The sequence below is a fragment of the Thermobia domestica genome, chromosome 9 (assembly GCF_964235325.1).
Source record: "Thermobia domestica chromosome 9, izTheDome1.hap1.1, whole genome shotgun sequence".
In the NCBI taxonomy this organism is placed as follows: Eukaryota; Metazoa; Arthropoda; class Insecta; order Zygentoma; family Lepismatidae; genus Thermobia; species Thermobia domestica.
In genome coordinates this window covers 78,740,370-78,758,985 of record NC_137462.1, presented here as the reverse complement: position 1 = coordinate 78,758,985, position 18,616 = coordinate 78,740,370, and the positions used below count along the sequence as shown (strand labels likewise).

Here is an 18,616-nt window from a genome sequence, read left to right as displayed (position 1 = left end):
CTGTAACAGCGAAAACGTAGACTTCGTACGGGCTGTGTGAGTAACAGTTGCCTACAGGATGGATAACACACGAGACCTTAGCTCGTTTGATCGCGATCATAATGCCAGGCCCAAACATTTAGACCACTGTATCTCTTAAGTCATACAGACACTGGGCTCCCCAAGAGCCTCCGTAACAAGAATGTGCTGTGAATACATAGATTCGGGCAAAACCAGTGCCGCCTGGATGTACAACGCGTTGATGACAGGAGTCATCGTTGGGTAGCTCATTATGTAAGAGCAAATAGACGGGTCACCGTGCAGAAATCACTCGTGAGTTCAACGCTGGACACCAATGATATGAGAACCATCTTGCCATGAAGTACAGAAGCAAGCGACCGACGAGAGTACCTCTGCTCAACATCTACTCAAAGACAGCGAACGACATGGGCGAAGAAACATCACCATTGGACCCTCGAAGAATAGAAAATGGTCTCCTAGACAGGTGAATCGAAGTACCAATTGGTACACGCCGATAGTTGGTAAGAGTGAATCACATGAAACAATTAATCCTTCTTGGCAGCAGTGTACATCTAAAAGCCGGCGGTGATTGTAGCCTTCTATTGGTATTGTTCAAGTGGGGTGCGTCTGACAACGTTCATCAACTATGAACGTTACAGAAAACTGCTGGCAGATCATGTTCACTCCTTTACTCGCCTACAACATCCTAGAGGCAACCTAAACATACACCCCACCGCTCCCGAAGTGCGTCTGACCAGTTCGATTAGCACTCCAGTGGTATAAAGATGCTAGCCTGGCCTGGCCCCCGAGGAGTCCCGATCTCAATCCCATTGAGCACATATTGGAGTGCCGTTGAGAGGGATGTGCGACTCCTGACCTTACTCCGACTGATCTTCATGGATTAATATGACTTCCCAATACTTCTGGTGTCTTGCGGAATCCATGGCACGCAGCATCACTGTCGTCATCAAGGCAGAAGTGGGTGTTACATGCTACTAGCCAGGCATCTCTAATTTAACTAGGCCTACTCATGAATGTGTATGTAGTTAAACATATAATTGCCATAGACGACTTAAAGGGTCTTATACGTTGGGCTGATTTATTGTTGCTGTTGTTACAGATTGGTTGGTTGGATAGGACTTTAACGTCTCTCTAGATGTCCAGACTGCTATTCAATTGTATCTTCTTTTAGTTTTGTGTGGGAAATACAGAGAAGCGGCATTTTTAGAAGAGGAAAAGGGTTATTCAACATCATTTACTAATATCAAATGATAAATAACATTGGGAATCCCTTAACAGATAATAAATATCCTTATATCAAAAACCTTAGATTAGTTTTTGGAGTTTATCATACATTTTTATAATGATATATTTACCAAAGCTGCATTAACCCATCTGGAGACCCAGGGCTAGAAAAGATATGTGGCCCCTCTTGATTTCACCTAATACATTTCTGTGAAAGTACAGTAGGAAAGTTAAGGGAAAATGTTTCATATTTTTGATAATATTTTATTTTACGATGATTGTATCTACATGATTCTTTTCAGATTGCCAGTTCAGATTTTGATCAGAGTGGAGGCCCCTGTCCACTAGGGATGGCCTTTTTTCGAAAAATCTGTTTTTCGATTTTCGGAAATTTCATTTTTCGTTTTTTCGTGTTTCGCTTTTTCGAAATTTTTTTCGTTTTTTCGAAAAAAAATCGTTTTTCGAAATTTTTTTCGTTTTTCGAAAAAATTTTCGTTTTTCGTTTTCCGAAAATTTTTTCGTTTTTCGAAAAATATTACGTTTTTCATTTTTCGTTTTCGAAAAAGCCATTTTTCGAAAAAATGTGGCCATCCCTACTGTCCACCTGAAGGCCCGGGGCTATAGCCCCCCCTAAGACCCCTTCCTTAATCCTGCCCTGATAATTACGTTCAAATAAGTTCAAAACTATATCGAATTCTTTGGGAGGAGGACGTGTAATTTGGTTGAACATTTGCTTTAAGCATAATTTCATATCAGTTTCTTCTTCACTGTGGATTTTTTAAAGAGAATTTTCGCAGGAGCAAAGTAATTGAAAAAAGTATATTACTAACATTATGTGTTGTTCCTTATAAAACCTATCGATTACTGAATTTATCTTCTGTCCCTGTATATTAATATTGTAATCTGACTCGGAAAATGTCGATAGCAAATGTTCGATGTATATAGGTATCAGTACGTAAGCAATAGTAAAAAAAAAAGATCAAACAACGTTGAACTGTTTGTTTTTATTTCGTTTTACAAAAAATAACAAAGTAACCTTGAAGTGTGTATAAATACTTTACTAGAAAAAAAAAAAATAGGTCAAGCATTTGATCGGTCTTCTAAGTGACAGAACGACACGTTCACTGTCTGTTGGTGTGCAAGTTGTGGTGTAATGTCTGCAGAAGCTGAGGTGACGAGTAAAAGTATGTTTTTTTTTTCTTTCGACTTTAGCACTATGTGTGTGATAGGTCTGTATCATTTCTCCTGTACAAGGTAACAACGGAAGGAACACAAAGTTATTGGTTTACCCAGTGTCGTGGCCTCGTTTTTTTCTCCGCGTACATTGCTTGTCCCTGACGTTATTCTTGTATCATTTTCAAGCTTTCTAAGTATGACAAGTATAGATAGAAGAGCAGTTAGTAATATTGAGACATAGCAGAAATAATTAATATAGTGGCAGTGGAGTTATAGGACACACAATAGTTAAATAGCTAGAATATTTTTTTCAACTAAATATATTTAAAAAAAGACACAAAGAAAAAAATGCTTGTTTGTTATTGAACCGGTGACCTTAGAGCTTGACGCATGCGCGTAACAGTCCATGGTAAGACTTCTGGAGAATGTTCACCCCGCTAGTCGTGCTCTGATTGGTTGGTCTAATAAAGGACTGCCGTAGAGGACATTGGGGTCATTTCTTATACCGTCCCGGCAACTATTGGCTGGATCATCCTTCCTCACATGACCTAACTGCAAGACATTCTTTGTTTGCGCAATTCTGTGTCAGGAACGAGAGCGGAAGAAATGAGAAAAAAAAAGCTATGCTTAGATTTCAATCCAAGTAAAGTTGAACGACTCCATCTACCATCTATGAGAGCGGTGTATACGGTCACGAACAATTCCTCCAACAGCGCATTGTGGTTTTGAAGTAGGAGGTGTATAACATAAGAGAAGGAAAGCCTAGACTTTTTTCTTTCTTTTTTTCCTTTTTTTAAAAAATGGTTTAGTTTACACAATCCTGTTTTCTCTCCTGCTACGCTTTTATTTTGGTTCGGACCTCGCACACACAGCTTCTACGGGACGGGGTCTCTCTTTTTATATATATACACACTGTATACTATATGCTGACACGAACAACATACATAAACGCAACGCGTGTGTTCGCTGCTACTCGTTTGTTATTTTCTGCTTTTATCAAGCTTCAACTGCTGCCCGCGAGAGGCGCTGTAGATAACTATTTCCGCTAGAGAGTGGGGAAAGTAGGAGAGTAAAAGAAAAAAAGAATCGCCCAGCAGACGAAACGAAATCGCCGCACCCGGCTGTAAGTTAGGCTGTGTAAAGTACGAACAAGCGGCAAGTCACAACAGTCCAACTTTTGCGCAAGTCCAGGGCCAAAGCCCGCGGCCAAATATATATATATACACATTTTTTTCTGCTAGTAGAACGAATGAGAAGATTTTTAATTATTGCATGTTAGAAATTATATCTTTTGTTATTTTGTTTGATAGTGTGTTCGTGTGAGTTTATCTGTGAATGTGAAATAAGAATAATTTTGTATTACTTATTTTTTTTTTTTAAGTGAGTGAATATATTTTTTTAAAATAATGCAAATCTTAAAAGAAAAAGTTGGTAGAATATTCTTGGAATACGTATGCACGAACTACAAATTATGAAATGCAAAATTAAGATAGTTTTCTGTGAAAACTTGTGGGAAGAAAGTGGTTTCAATTAAGAAAAGCACGAAACAGATTTTTTGCACTGACTACGTTCATCATAAGGTAAGCACCTCGTACAAGTTGTTAACATTTGTTTCGAATTCGTTTATAAATGATTATTGTTCATCTAATACATGTATAATAGTACATGTTGTGTAAAGATTTTAAAAATCTATGTTAAGGTTCTGCACATTCTTTTATAGTTATTTCACCTTTAGTCAGAACTGACGTCATTTATTTCTTGAGTTACGTTGGTTAGAGTTCCAGAGAGCCTACGATGAAAGACGGAAAAAGCATAATATGTCGTAGGTTGGCTCACTTAATATTATCAGTTTATCAGTTCAGAATTCCGATAAATGAGAATAAAATTATCATCATTTAAGAAATTTAAAGAAAATGTAAAATGTAAAGATAATTATTTGGCTAAGCGCTTATACTGTCTCCTATGCTGTAGCAAAATTTGTAAATATTTTATTGTTTATAAATGAATATACTGTATATTAAGCAGATTAATTAATTATTTTTTTTTTTCATGTTAACGTAGTCCGACTTTATGGACACGTGCAATGAAAGCAGTAGTACAACCCCTTGTGGCATACGTTAGTTTTTCGTTGATTCCAAAAGTTGTTTTGTCAAGGTAACGAAAATATAGGTCAATCTGAATTACCCAATATGGAAGACGAGAGGTTGGGGGAGGCCACTAAACCTGATATTTCCTAACTTCATATAAACAGTAAAATTTAGAGACCTCTTCTAGCCCCTGAACTAGGCTTATTTAATTGTCTTTCTGATGTTTTATTGTTTCTCTTACTGTTGTTAGCGATACTGCAGTTTTCATTGTAAATCTATCTACAATATCTATACAATTTCTTACTGGATTTTACTGTTTGTACTGGGTATTATTGTTAAATAATGGACCACTAGCAATACTTACTTTTCGTGGAATCAGAGAGAGAGAAAGATTCTGTTACGTATTACTGCACCTGCAAGATCTTTTAACCTCGGTTTTAAGTACTGTTTGAAAGAGTTAACTGTACACTGCATTCATATCCTTCTCAGGATTTTCTTGATAGAGATGGTGATACATGTGGATTATGGTAGAACATAACAATTTTATTCGATACATGACCCTTGGAACATCCCTTTACGCATGACTTTAAGGCCTGTTATGAAGAATAAATGTTACCAACATCTAATTTCAGTGCTCAAAATTTATTAAAAAAATCAAGCCCATTATTACTTTATAGACCAGGGGTGCCCAACACGTGGATCGTGGGCTACTAGTCGGCCAGTAAGTTTTGAGAGCGGTGCAACGACATTGCGCAAATTTTTCTAAAGATTAGATCGTTGATAATCTAAGTAATTTATGTCTTATTAACGAGGAGCAGAAAGTGCTGAAATTGCGCAAATTTCCGCCGCGACGTTGCCAACAACAGGATTTAAGGAATTGTGTGAAATTTTGCATCGAAATGAAATGTATAAAGCTATTCCTTTATGAGATATATTTTATTGCATTCTAATATTTACAAAGCAACATACTTATTTACAGAAAATTTCATTTTACAGTTTGAATGCTTGAAATTTAAATCCTACAGCTTTTAAAAATGTCATACGTGCCTTCTCATAGTTTCTCTGCGAATTCCTGAACTCAGCATACTTCCTCATGACAAACTCGCTCCTTTTGACTTCTGCTGGTCTTTGGGCCTTTGAAATTCCTTTTAATATGGACGTTATTTTCATGGCAGTTTCCGTTTGGATCTCTAACAAAGCAGAAATCACCGTATGAATATCAGGAGCAGGGAAGTAAAATTGACTATTATAATGTCTGTGAAAAGCTTCTGGTCCATTTGTCGTCCGACGCATCGTGGATGGTATAGACGCCCACATGACAGGTGGATACCTAAAATTAATAAAATAAAAAGATCCTTAGTTCATGCACACAATTATTGACAATTTATATAAAACACTAAAACATTTATAACACTAGATTCAAGAAATATTTATAGTCTTGGTCCGTAATTTGTTTACAACTATCAAAACCTGCATTTTAATCTACGTCTTACATGAAGACAGAAGAAAATTTCACTATAATTAAGTTGCATTGAGAGAAAATACCATATCAGCACAACCATTAATGTTGTGTTCAAACTAGGACAACAGTTTTTGCAGTATTAAGAGTTATTGAAGCATGTGCTACTATAGATGAAATTCAAAAGGAAGCTACTTACTTGCAACCGTCTTCTATGTAGTTTTCTAGGACGTAATCGGAAAATTTATGCCCTGTATCATCCGGCGTCATTGATATTAGTTGAGTAAAGGCATCTGATACTTCTGTTGGATGTAAATATGGCAACCCAAAAAATGCCTTTATCCATGAACCTGTAAGAAAAGCAATAATAATAATAATAATAATAATAATAATAATAATAATAATAATAATAATAATAATAATAATAATAATAATTTGTTAGAATAAGCAAGCATTGGGAAAGTAGTGAAATTGATGGATCTTACTGTTGGCTTTATAATTTCTTCATTTCGTACATTATTAGAACAGCAGTTTATTTGCTTTTAAGAATGGTGACTGAATTAAGATTCTTCAGTCAAACAGAATAAGATTCTATTTTCAACTGTATTCTGTATTAATATATAACAAAACAAAGTCCACATGGTATTATTAAATTAATAATAAAGAATAATAGACCATAAGAAAGAAACGATACTTAAAGCCTCCCATTAATACACAAGGTACACCTTTTTCTGTTTTCGTCAATGTAAACTCCATTCTGAAAGTTTCACTTATGTTTCTCCAGTTTATTGCTTCCTGTTTATATTACCCTCCTCACTAAAACTTGCGATTAATTCTCGATCCTGATTGGCTCGTTGTGATTCTCGTTCCTCATTGGCTTGTTCTATTATTGGTTTATTATATCCGCAATTCGTTCGGGGTTTTAACAGAACCTGAGGAGGTCTGACATACAGTTGCTGGTGACATTTGGGAGAGTGCACAACGGAGAAGAATAAGCTTTGCAGAGAAGAATTGCTGAGATGCATTGCTTTCCTGAAGAAGGTGTTCCAACCACAACCAACATAGATAACATCAGAGATGCATTAAAACAGCAAAACGTACAGTTCACGAACCTCATTCGTGTCCAAACAAAGGAGGGACCAGCACCCATCTTGAGAATGTTTTCAACATTTGCTCTGGCCATATACGTTGAACACGCTTTGCCGACAGTCGGCTAACGGAAACGCTTTGTTATCTCTCTGGGAGTGAAGCAAATACACAGTAATTAAAGAACTGAGGCCCTTTTCAGGCCCACAAACCAATTTCAGGTCCAAAACCTTTCTAATGTACACTGTCCGGTAAATATCTTCAGGATAAAACAGTTGAGAATGCTCTAAGAGCATTGCCAGAACGAACTTTAAAAGAATGGAGAGATCTAGCGGGAAGGATAGCTGTAATTGTTCCTAGATGTAAAGGTAAATCTTTTTATCCGCACCCTCTTCTCTTTCTCGCAAAAATTAACAAAATATCATCTCTTTATGACTTATAGTTCTCGAGATATGACTGCTTAAATATCTAGAAATTCGAACTTTTTTAGTCAGTATCACGGGAACGGTAAGTCATAGAGAGATGATATCAGTGTTAATCCCTAATAGAACATTAAACATTTTCGTACTGATATTAATTGATGGCCAGTTGCACAGTGGCCACCGGTTACTATTTGCTACCAAAATATTTACCACCCTTTTAGATATTGACCAACACCAATATGACCTCTCTATGACTTACGGTTCCTCAAATAATGCTCCTTAAATCTCTGGAAATCGGCCATTTTTGGCCAATATCATGGGAACGGTAATTCATAGAGAGACGATATTGGTCTTAATCAATACCTAAGAGGATGGTAAACACTTTGGTAGCAATATTAATTGGTGGCCATTGGCCAAACCAGAACTCTTTAAGTTCGTTGAAAACCGCGGCGAGACACAACATTCGACATGCTGCTTTAGAATTCTAACTGCATGTAGGAGGTACACGTAGATATAAGTTGCTGCATCACTCAAGGGGGCGAGCTTTCTTGCCAAGGGGCCCTATTTATCTCTAATACACTGACCACTCATTCTTGTAACAATTTATACGATAATACCTAGGTAATATATAACAAATGTTTCTCACAGCACCTAAGAACAACTAAGACGCAAATGCAAATCTAAGTATCATTTATAGAAAGGTGAAAGGATAGTTATTAAGATATGTGGTAGACACACCTGAAATATGTATACAAGTGCTTGTTTCTGATTGGCCAAAACTGGAAGATATAGACAAATCTTTATTTCTGATTGGTCGAACGTCTGTTCACGATATTTCAAGAGAACTTCTAGAAATATTTATATATATTGTTTATTTTATATATGTTTGTTTTCCTTACAGTATTTCAAAACTATTTGCTTTCAATAACTATATTCTTACAGTTTTAATCTTACAGTTAGATATGATACGGAAAATGAATGACTGGGACACATTCCCCAGTCACCCTCTCTAACGACGCCATTGCACACATATAATATAGATGACTGAAAATGCTATTGTTATCCATTACTTTGTATTTTTTTTTTTTTTTTTTTTGTTAAAACGACTTGCATTTTGGTGACTGTTTTTATTAGTCGATATACTTATGGTAATGATGGCAACGTTGCACAAGATTTTTTTCGCAATTTCCAATTTTGTTGCCTGCTCATTAAGGCTTTATCTGTGTCAACAGATAAGCGTGGGAAAATTTGCGCAATGTCGGTGCACCCTTTGAGAGAGGCCGCGGGATCTGTGTCATACTTAGGGTTGCCATATCGTCCGTATTTTGTACGGATTGTTTGTATTATGGGGTCCTTGTCCGTATCGTACAAAGCATGAAATTGAAAAAATGTCCGTATTTGAGAGTTTTTGCAGCTGCCCGAAAATTCCCGAGTCGGGAATCGTTAAAATCTCAGGCGAAATTTAGTTTTTATTATTGACGTTGGTGGCAACACTGTTACCGTGACAGATTATAACCGCCGTAGCGCCATATCACCGCTAAAAATAGTGAATGTTCTTCTTCACGCATATAAACTGTACTAACTAATGCAATAATAAGAAGTTGTTTCGAAAAATCGTACTACAGTATCAATATAATTATTTAATAAGTTTTCTTTTTCATTTTTGATACAGTGTTTGTTAGTTTTTAATTTCGGCACTCCTGGTGTGATAAAGGCAAATACTGAAGTTATTAAATTAATGTAAAAGAATTGTATTTTTATCATACAACTTTTCCAAACCCAAGCCACTCGTCGTAACGGCCCGATTTGTGGGTCTGAGCCGCTCCACGCCATCTGTTAGCGATTGGTGGAACTACGTCCAACCTAGTAACGAACGCGTGGTCCTATCGCTATCGCTAACCGGCGAATCGGAAGCTTTCTAGACCTGATGGCCATCTTACATGACTCACCAGTTTTGCCTCACGACGTTGGGTGGACGCCGAAAATTGGGGAAGTACCGGCCAGGAATCGAACCCGGGACCACGCTGACATGAATCCAACGCTCTAACCACTAGACTAACTAGTAACTTATATTTTAGTTACTATTAATAAAGTAGTTTTTTTTTATTTTAAAAAATCTCATTTTTCCATTTAAGGTCTCTTTTTGTTAGATTTGTGGTAATGAAAAAAATATAAAACACATTAGTTTCCAATAGTGTTTTAAGTATTACAGTAAACAATTGTGTGATAACCTAAAAAGGTGATTTTTAGGTAAGAAATTTTAAAATATTTATTCTGTGTTTGGACACTGTATCTTTGAGTGGTCGTCATTTTAAGGCTTGTCCGTATTTTGGATCAAAGAATTATGGCAACCCTAGTCATACTGTCTGTATTGACTACTGCTACTCTCTAGTGGAACTAGTGTCTAGATAAATAGCCAGTGATTTTAGAAATGAAAAGTAGCCCTCAAACCTAAATTAAAATTGTGCACTCCTGGTATAGACAGTTTTTATTTCAGGTATTCATCCGACAAGGCTCCTTCCCAGAGTTTACAACGCCCTCTCCCTTCATTGTTCAGAGAGTTAAGGTAGATTAAATTGCGACTAAGTGTCACCCTTGTGGAGGACTAGCGGTGCCCATCCTTCAAATTTAAAATTAACCCCTTCCTCCAAATAAACAGCAGTAGAGGATACCGGAGGTGGGTGTGACAAAAACGAAGACAACTTCCTTTGGAGACTAAATTTTATCCATTTTAGCGCTCTTAAAAGCATTATTATGGTATAATTAAGACTTGATTGTGTCATTATCAATGAAATATTACCCCTCCCTAAAAATGAACCATTCTACCAGTTCGGGAAACTTAGCCCCAATGTCTGGTATCGTTTACGTTTGTGCGTAATCCAATACGAAAGCAAAACGAGCATAGAAACTTGGAGCACAGTTAAGAATACGGCAATGCTCTGATTTGTTAGAGGAATTCGAACCCCCAATAAGTTTTCCCTTACTATCGTCAGTTTAACTACAACACACCGGAACCACTGAACGATTGTGCACCCAGTCTACAACAAACATGACATTTTTTGGATATCGTAGTGGTAGAAGCAGGCGCGCACCCAGAAATTTTTATTTGAGGGCGCCCAAAGTCGAAAGATTGGAGAGGGTACGGACCAAGTGGATCCCCATGAACAATGGCGCAAATCCTTAGGGATGAGGGGGACATGTCAGAGATCAGATTCGTCTACCGTAATATGAGTCTCATCTCCCTCCCCCGCCCGCCAAGAATACGCCTCAAATCTCCCCGCCTCCCAATGTTGAAGATAACTCTGGTCCCCTGATCCTCCACAGAATTGTTTTTCCACTTCATAAATATTTTAAACATCTCTTTAAAAAAATGGGAAAGGTCTTGGACCCGTCCCCCTCAATGCTGAAGACAGATTTGCGCCGATGGCCATGAGTGTGTGTCTTGTAGAGACAAAACAAATATATATTGTTGAAGAGTTATGAAATTTCGGGAGTACCCGCATACAGTGGACCCCTGGTGGGTGCACCCATAAATAGAAGTTTTCATACCAGTCTAATTTGATCAAAGAGTTCTATTATGGTAACTACTTTATTTTTAAATTTTAGTGGGAATAAGTACTGTTACTCCGTGTACAAAGACCTATGACATAATATATGGCATATGAGCCCTTCTGAAACATATGATAAGCATGCTGACACTTTTGGGACAGCTGGTGAACTTGCTACTTAGCGGTGTCTTGATACTACAATTCTTTATGAAGTTATTGAAAGAAATCGTTAATGAATACATAAGTTATTGATGTTGCCGAGGTCACTGCAAAACTTTGAGAGAGAGAGAGAAACTTTTCATGTTCTCAGAAACTGCTCAGAATGGAATTATTAATTAATTTTTATTTCACCAAATGTGGCATAAATTGTGGCAATAGAAGAAACAAATAAATAAGAAATCCCTGCTACAAGTTAAACACATAAAATTAGATATTGCAAAAAGAGATGTTTAGTTGTTAGGGATCGAGGAGTTCTGAGCTCGATCTCAGAAGCATGGAATTTATGTTTTTTTTTTTTAACTAATTCCACTTCATTAATCAATTCGCAACTTATTTACATGATCATCTTAACTTATAAGGGCATGATTATGGTATGTTCAACAGTTTAATTTTGGTTAATATTTAATTTAATTTCTCTCTCTTGTGGAATTCTTATTGTCACAGATAAGTGCATGTAATCCAGTCGCTTTAATCAAATATCTGATTGCAGATTGCAGTATTTTCTACCCCCTCCCTTCACCTCGTTACAATTTCTGGTTTGCCCTAAAATTGCATTAGATCCAAATCTAAGTTTTTGAGATGATTATAGCAAGTGAAAGGATAATAACACAGCAAAGCATTGTAGTGTAAATATTAAAGAGGTCAGGGTTATTGTTTATGCATAACAAAACGATTCCTTTCATATGAGAGTCAATGTAAACATTATATAAGTAGTTTTTTTTTTTTTTTTTTAATGTTGTTTAAATGCTCATGAAAACATTTTTCGCCGTAAAACAATAAACATTCACATTCTGTTATGTAAGCGGAGTCGATATTCTTTTCCAATAGTTAAAAAGATTCTTCTGTAACTTTACGTAAATATTCATCAATTTTATTTAATGTTTCTGAACATAATGAAAGGACCACTGCTTCTTTGTGTTAATAGATACGAGGAGTGCTCGAGAAATATAGTAGACTCTATGAATTATGTGATCATTTTGATTAGACATACGAATGCCATACCATCATTATCGATATGTCATTTTCTATTGACAATATGCTTTGAACTCGATAAAACAAAAACTGGTATGGCAAACTGACACATGCTTTTGTGTATGTGGTTCTTTCTCTATCTTTCTCTGTCCTATAAATTCTGGGAAATTCATACGCTTTTAATGGAATTTGGTGTGTGGTTTCTTTCAGCCTCAGGAAGTAAATGTTGCCTGAGTTGAAGTCCGTGAAAAGTATGAGGATGATACGAGCTTTAATTTCGAAGGAGGGGGAAAGGGAGTGAAGACATGGTGGTGGAAAATTTTAAGGAGGAAGCTGTATTTCGTATACCGAAAATAATAGGTTTATGGTACTTGACCTACATTACTTTTACGACATGTCTGGGGGCAGGTCATGAACACCAGGAAGGGACACTTGCCTCCTTGCCCCCACTAGCACTGTAGCAGGGATAAAATCAGGAACGTTATTAGGGGCCAATTTCCCCATCCTCACAAAGTTTGATATATGTGTACTCGTATATACGGGTATATATATATAAACAGTATACTAATATACTAATTGAAAAACAAAAAGGCCTACTTATAGCAGTGGAGAATTCGCCGCCACCTAAGCAAAACCTAAAATGGCGCTCCTGAGTAAAATCAGCTTCATTTTGAAAGTTTGATATATATTGATGCAATATGTATTGTATTTCATACGAATCTTCCCGACCATCGCCATTGTTTGGGCTTGAAATCTGTGAAGAAGCAAGGGGGTCAGTATGCCTCAACCTTAAAGAAGCATATTCCACAACAAATTTCGTATACAAAAAAAGTCTTTGTTTCTTTTTAGACCTTTTTGCTTATGCTGAAATTGGACCCAAGGAAATTGATTCATTCCCATCTTAAAAAAATATTTATAAACGAGAAATCTTCCAATTTTAACGAAAGATGGCACACTCTTTCTTTGAGGTTTCCCAGAGGGGAATACTATTTCAGCGGGATGTCATATATATATATATATATATATATATAGGTTAAAAGTGAATCTGAAAATGTAGGAGACGTATGACGTCACGTCGTTCCCTGTGCCTATCTTTACCCATTGCACTTTTAGGAAGTGAAGTGACGACTTCCCCTCGTGTTCCGCCTCACTTTTACCCCCTGCATATATGTAATTATGTACACCGTGATCGACCGTAAGTACAAGGTCAGACTGACCCACGAGGTAGTGTGGCAATCGGACTACTTAACCGACGAAGGCCGCCACTCCGTCAGTCTTCGGTCAAATTTTAGTAGCAGTGACGATGAATGTTCAAAAACATCTGGCACGTGAACTATTGCTGTATCAGTTCGGGCGTAACGTAGCGGCAGCAACCCAAAACATTTGTCATACGAAAGGGGAACGTGCAGTGAACGACAGCAGCAACATGCAGGTTGTAAAAATTGCGAAGATCAACGATGGCAAGGCCGTCCTAGGGTAACAGATTCTGAGGACAATTCGGTATGTTCACTGCACTGCAGTTAAACCAACACAGTAGTGCGTCACTTTCACGAACTTGGAAAAAACTATCGGGAGTTGCTGCATTGTACCAGTGAGTTAATTCCAGCTCGAGCCCAGAGGAGAACGAATGTGTGCCGACAACTGCTTCAAAATCTGGGTGATGTTCGTTTCCTAAACGGTCTCAAACAGGGTTGTTTCGAGCTTAAGATCCTGGTATCGAAAGCGCACCATGTGTTGCAACAGTAACGAAAACCGACACATAGCTCGAAAAAAAAAAAAAATTACAGGAACATGATGACATCGAACTGGTGGTACAGCAGTCCTAACCTTTCCCCTGTTTCGGCCCATGGCACACTTCCTGAAATCACAATGGTTCACCAACCAAAAGGAGGTGGAGTCAGCAGTGACTGACTTTTTTGCCTCTAAGACAAGACATGGTATCTACTAGTGGTGGGCACAAAAACCGGTTTTTCGGGTTTCGGTTTTTCACTGAAACCGGTTATCGGTTTTCTCCATAACCGGTTCGGATTTTTACCTGGTCTGGTTTCTGTTTTCTTCAAAACCGATTCCGTTTTTTTTTTTAATTTGTTCTATTTCTGACCAGAATGGTGTTTCGTTGTTCTCCGGAAACCGAATCCATTTCCACAGAAATAGTTTTGTGTGTTTTCGAAAAGTTTTCACCGAAACCAGTTTCGGTGAAAACCGAACCGGTTTTGGAGAAAACCGAACGGGTTTTGGAGAAAACCGAAACCGGTTTCGGTGAAAAACCGAACCGGTTTTGGAGAAAACCGAAATGTCGGTTTTTCGGGTTTCGGTTTTTATAAAAACTGGTTTTCGGTTTTTATAAAAACTGGTTTTCGGTTTTTATAAAAACCGGTTTTGCCCTTCCCTAGTATCTACGTGCTATCTAGGAACTGGTAGGAAGGTGACTACGAACAGTTCAACACAAGTGGGTATAATTTGAATGTTTAACTGCCTTCATTACACTGTAACAGAAGTATGTTATATACTAGAATATTATACGACTTATGAATCTGTCTTGTAAATACTTTTTCGTGTTATAACGAGAGTAAAAAGGAGAACGTATTGTTATTTCTTAAAGTTAAAATGTTCAAAAAAGCACAAAATTTCTCACGCAAAAATGCATGGAAAAAACTTTTTCCTTCCAAAAAAGACTGTCACCCGAAACTGTTGCATCTCTAATTGCTTTCTTATGTTACCAATCTAAATAGCACGAGTGCCTGAGTTGGGGTTGGATTTGCATTGTAGATACCAAATTTTTGTTAAATTTAACATCATTAGATAAATGAAGATCTATTAGAATTAAGTAGCGAACTCTGTTTTAACCAATAAGATAGGAAACCGACGCACTAACCATGCATCATCAAATTTAACCTGCATATCTCCCACGAAGAACTAGAGAATTCGTTGACTAGAACTTAGTTTTTGGCTCACTACTGTCACAAGTGTGGGAAAACTTGTCTTTTGTTTCTGATGGATCGGAGATCCATTCAACTTCCTATTACAAATGCTCATCCGTGAAAATCTTTCACTCTAGTGGGCCTTATAGATTGTAATGTTAGTACGTCCGTTACTCCACATATAACTTGAATCAGAGCAAATATTTGAATTTGTTTTCTGAAATACCTAGCTAAAGACATTATACTTTAACATCGTCGGTAACGGCGACTAAGCCTATAAATGTTAGAAGTTACTCATCGCGCTGTTAGGTGGCAGTAAACATCCACCAGCTGTTGACATCTATCGAATAAAATTGAAACTTCTAGGGTGACGTATACGTACAATTTAAGTCAAAATCAAACCACAGTCACTCCCACTGGGAATCAAATTCAGATCATCCGTAAAGTAGGTGCTCCTTTCAGGACAATTGGGTGAAACGCGTACTTCCTATACGTATTCCTGGTTTCGATCTCCAGCGAGGGATAATAACCGTGGGTAAAAACCCGACTTTGGATTTCATTTCAAGCAGTGGAAGTAGACCCCGTCTTACAATCAATCTTGTTGCTGAGACGGACGTTGAACTACAAATACTTAAATCGGCAACAAAGGGAGGGTGCGGACATTCATTAAGCGAACCTTCTACTTCATACTTCATGAGGTAATGAATTATTCCTTATAACATGGCCTTATGACATTTGGAGTGACTTTGCCATTCATCAGTTTTCCTAAGTAACCAAGTACGTTATTAATATATAAAACAAAAAAAGCTCTTTCAAATTAACGATCATTTTTATTTCATTCTTTTCTTTTTTCTTTTACAAACTCGTCTGGAGCTTCAATTGCAGAGAATGTCCTTGTAACAACTCTTCCCCAACGTAATGATTTGGAGCTCTGGCTTTCTTATTGATTTAACTCACAGTGTAATCTTTTTCCTTCTCCATGCTCACGGAAAGTGAAAACCTTGCGAGATCAGTTTTGTAATTTCTTTAGTTTCTTAAATTAAAGCGTTAGGCACCAACTATAAGAATTTATTTTCAGCAACATCAAAAGTGAATCGTTTATACTTCATTAAATTTATATAACATAACACATTTTGAACTTGAAAGATATTTATGTTCAAGAATATTTAAAATTTATAATTTTTGCTCATAGTCATCATTGAATAACAAAGCAAAGTACAATTTTACAATTAACAACAATAATAAAAAATAGAACGTAAGAGCTGAATGTTGATAATAATATTAAAGTGCTTATTTAGTAAATCTACCATTCGAGGCTTATCCAACTATGAGATAATCCATACTATTATATTATATCATTAGAAATGAATTAATTTACTTTTGCTCTGTAAGTTTTTAATCGCTTTTTTTTTTCTTTCAAGTTATCTTACTAGGGTACTCTGACGAGAATGAGCACGTTATTCTTAAGTGTTGGCAGGCCTTAAAGTTGAAAGCCTTGAATCAATATATCAGTATAATTATACTATACTCTATTCCATTCGTATAATTATTATTTAATGGCGGCTCTTGAGGAAGTCACTTCGGTAAAAATTACACTTTTATTGCTTCAATATAAGGAAAGAAAATTACCTAATCTACTAATTCTTGCATGTAGGAATTAGAACGTTATAGACGTTTTCTTCTCTTGATTTAAAGTGATAAAACTTTAATTTTACCAATGGTTACATTAAGAATTGCCACTATTATTATTATTATTATTATTATTATTATTATTATTATTATTATTATTATTATTATTATTATTATTATTATTATTATTATTATTAAAATACATATACTCAGTATATAAATTGTTTCTCCATCAAGAGATTCAATTTAGAATAGGCATTTTTAGTGGCGTATTTAGAATTTTGTTTCGGGAGGTGCTATGCACAACAACGTGAGTAAGTACTTATATTTTTTCTTTTGGCTGTCGAGAAATTTTAATGAAATTGTGCCTATAACAAATTTATTGCGGGAGGGCTTGAGCCCGATAGCCACCCCCCTAAATACGCCACTGGGCATTCTAGTGTATTTGAATATCATGCTTGAAGTGATCATTTATTATAACACAGCAAAATAGTTCGGAATAAAAAAAAATCAAATAGAGGGATGATATATATATATATCGAAATAATTTTCGTTATAAGATTCAACATAATTTTCAAATATCTTCCATTTGGCTGATAACTTTCCACAACACCTGATACGGGGCTTGCCTTTCTGATTGAGTTTTAACCTCTTTAATCATTGATGCTGTGACCCAAACAAATACACTCGATCCGGAAACCGAACCCAGTGTTCTGTACCAAAGGAGCAAACATTAACCATTTAGCTGAGAAAGAGCTCTCTTGGTATGGAATATTTGGACGAGATATTACATAACTATGTAATAATGGTTTCTAAAAACATCTCATTCCACATTAAGTAAGTAATAACCTGCAAAGTCTAAACAATGGTAGAACAAAATTTAATATGTATTGTCAAGTCTAAAATTAGTTATAAAAGATAACACTAGTGTGTGATGTACGAGGAGTGACTGAAAAGTTTTGAGCCTTCAGGAAACCGTAAGATGTATAGATTTGACAATGCTTTCATTTTTCAGCATTATTCCCTTGTACATCAACACACTTGCTCCAGTGGTGCTGAAGTAACCTTTTTCCAGTAGAAGAAAAGAAACTTTAGGTCGAGACTACAAGAACTCCACAGTTGTAATGACGTCGGTATCGCTTGCAAAATGTAGTCAAGCTAGAACCTTTTTTAAAACTTCGAGAACAAATTAAACTCTGTGGGGGAGGGGGTAAATCTGAAAAATAGGGTAGATGAGGAACGAATTCAACCCCACAATTCATGAATAGTTGCCATGGGAACTGCTGAACTACGGTCTGGTGCATTATCATGGTGGTAGAGAACTCGTGTGATTAGGATTTGTGACATTTTCTCTTAGATTTGAGCTCTTCAGTTTTCTTACAAGGGCAGCGCAATATTTTCATGTGATTGTATGGCCCTTTTGAAGGTAATCACTCAATACTATACTTTGGATTCCCCTCAAAAAAGCTGTTGGCAGCAACTGCCAACGGTAGTGGTGACATTTCTCCTTGAGGTGGGGGATGAAAGGTACTTCTGCTGTTTGGATTGTTTAGTTTCAGGCTGATAGTGTTAAACGCAGAATTCATTCATGGTTCTTCTTCAACACACTTCTGCCATGCTTGAATTCTTACATCATCTTTTGGTGATGGCATATGAAGGGAAAGATTCACTTAAAGTATTGATCATATTCTGATGGATATTGGAAGCTAACGTTTCAACTCCAGATACTTTACGACAACCCTGTACTCAATTTTTCCCACTTTCCCAACTTCTGACATCTAACTCACTTCAAGCAGGGGCGTCATTTCAGCCTTCGTTTGAGGGGGCAAGAGCACCACCGACATATGACTTT

The 18,616-nt window shown here is 36.7% G+C and overlaps 2 protein-coding genes across 2 annotated transcripts in view; one reads left to right on the top strand and one right to left on the bottom strand.

Annotated features, from left to right (window-relative positions):
- Positions 1–18,616, top strand: part of LOC145694780 (uncharacterized) — a 370,729-nt gene that overhangs the window by 319,130 nt on the left and 32,983 nt on the right. The window lies entirely within an intron of this gene.
- LOC145694286 (uncharacterized) lies at positions 4,153–6,550 on the bottom strand. The gene is made up of 3 exons (XM_081770375.1): positions 6,167–6,550; positions 5,596–5,838; positions 4,153–4,210 (listed from the first exon to the last, which is right to left on the bottom strand). The coding sequence occupies exons 1-3, from the start codon at positions 6,235–6,237 to the stop codon at positions 4,153–4,155; spliced, it is 372 nt and encodes a 123-aa protein (XP_081626501.1). The 5' UTR covers positions 6,238–6,550.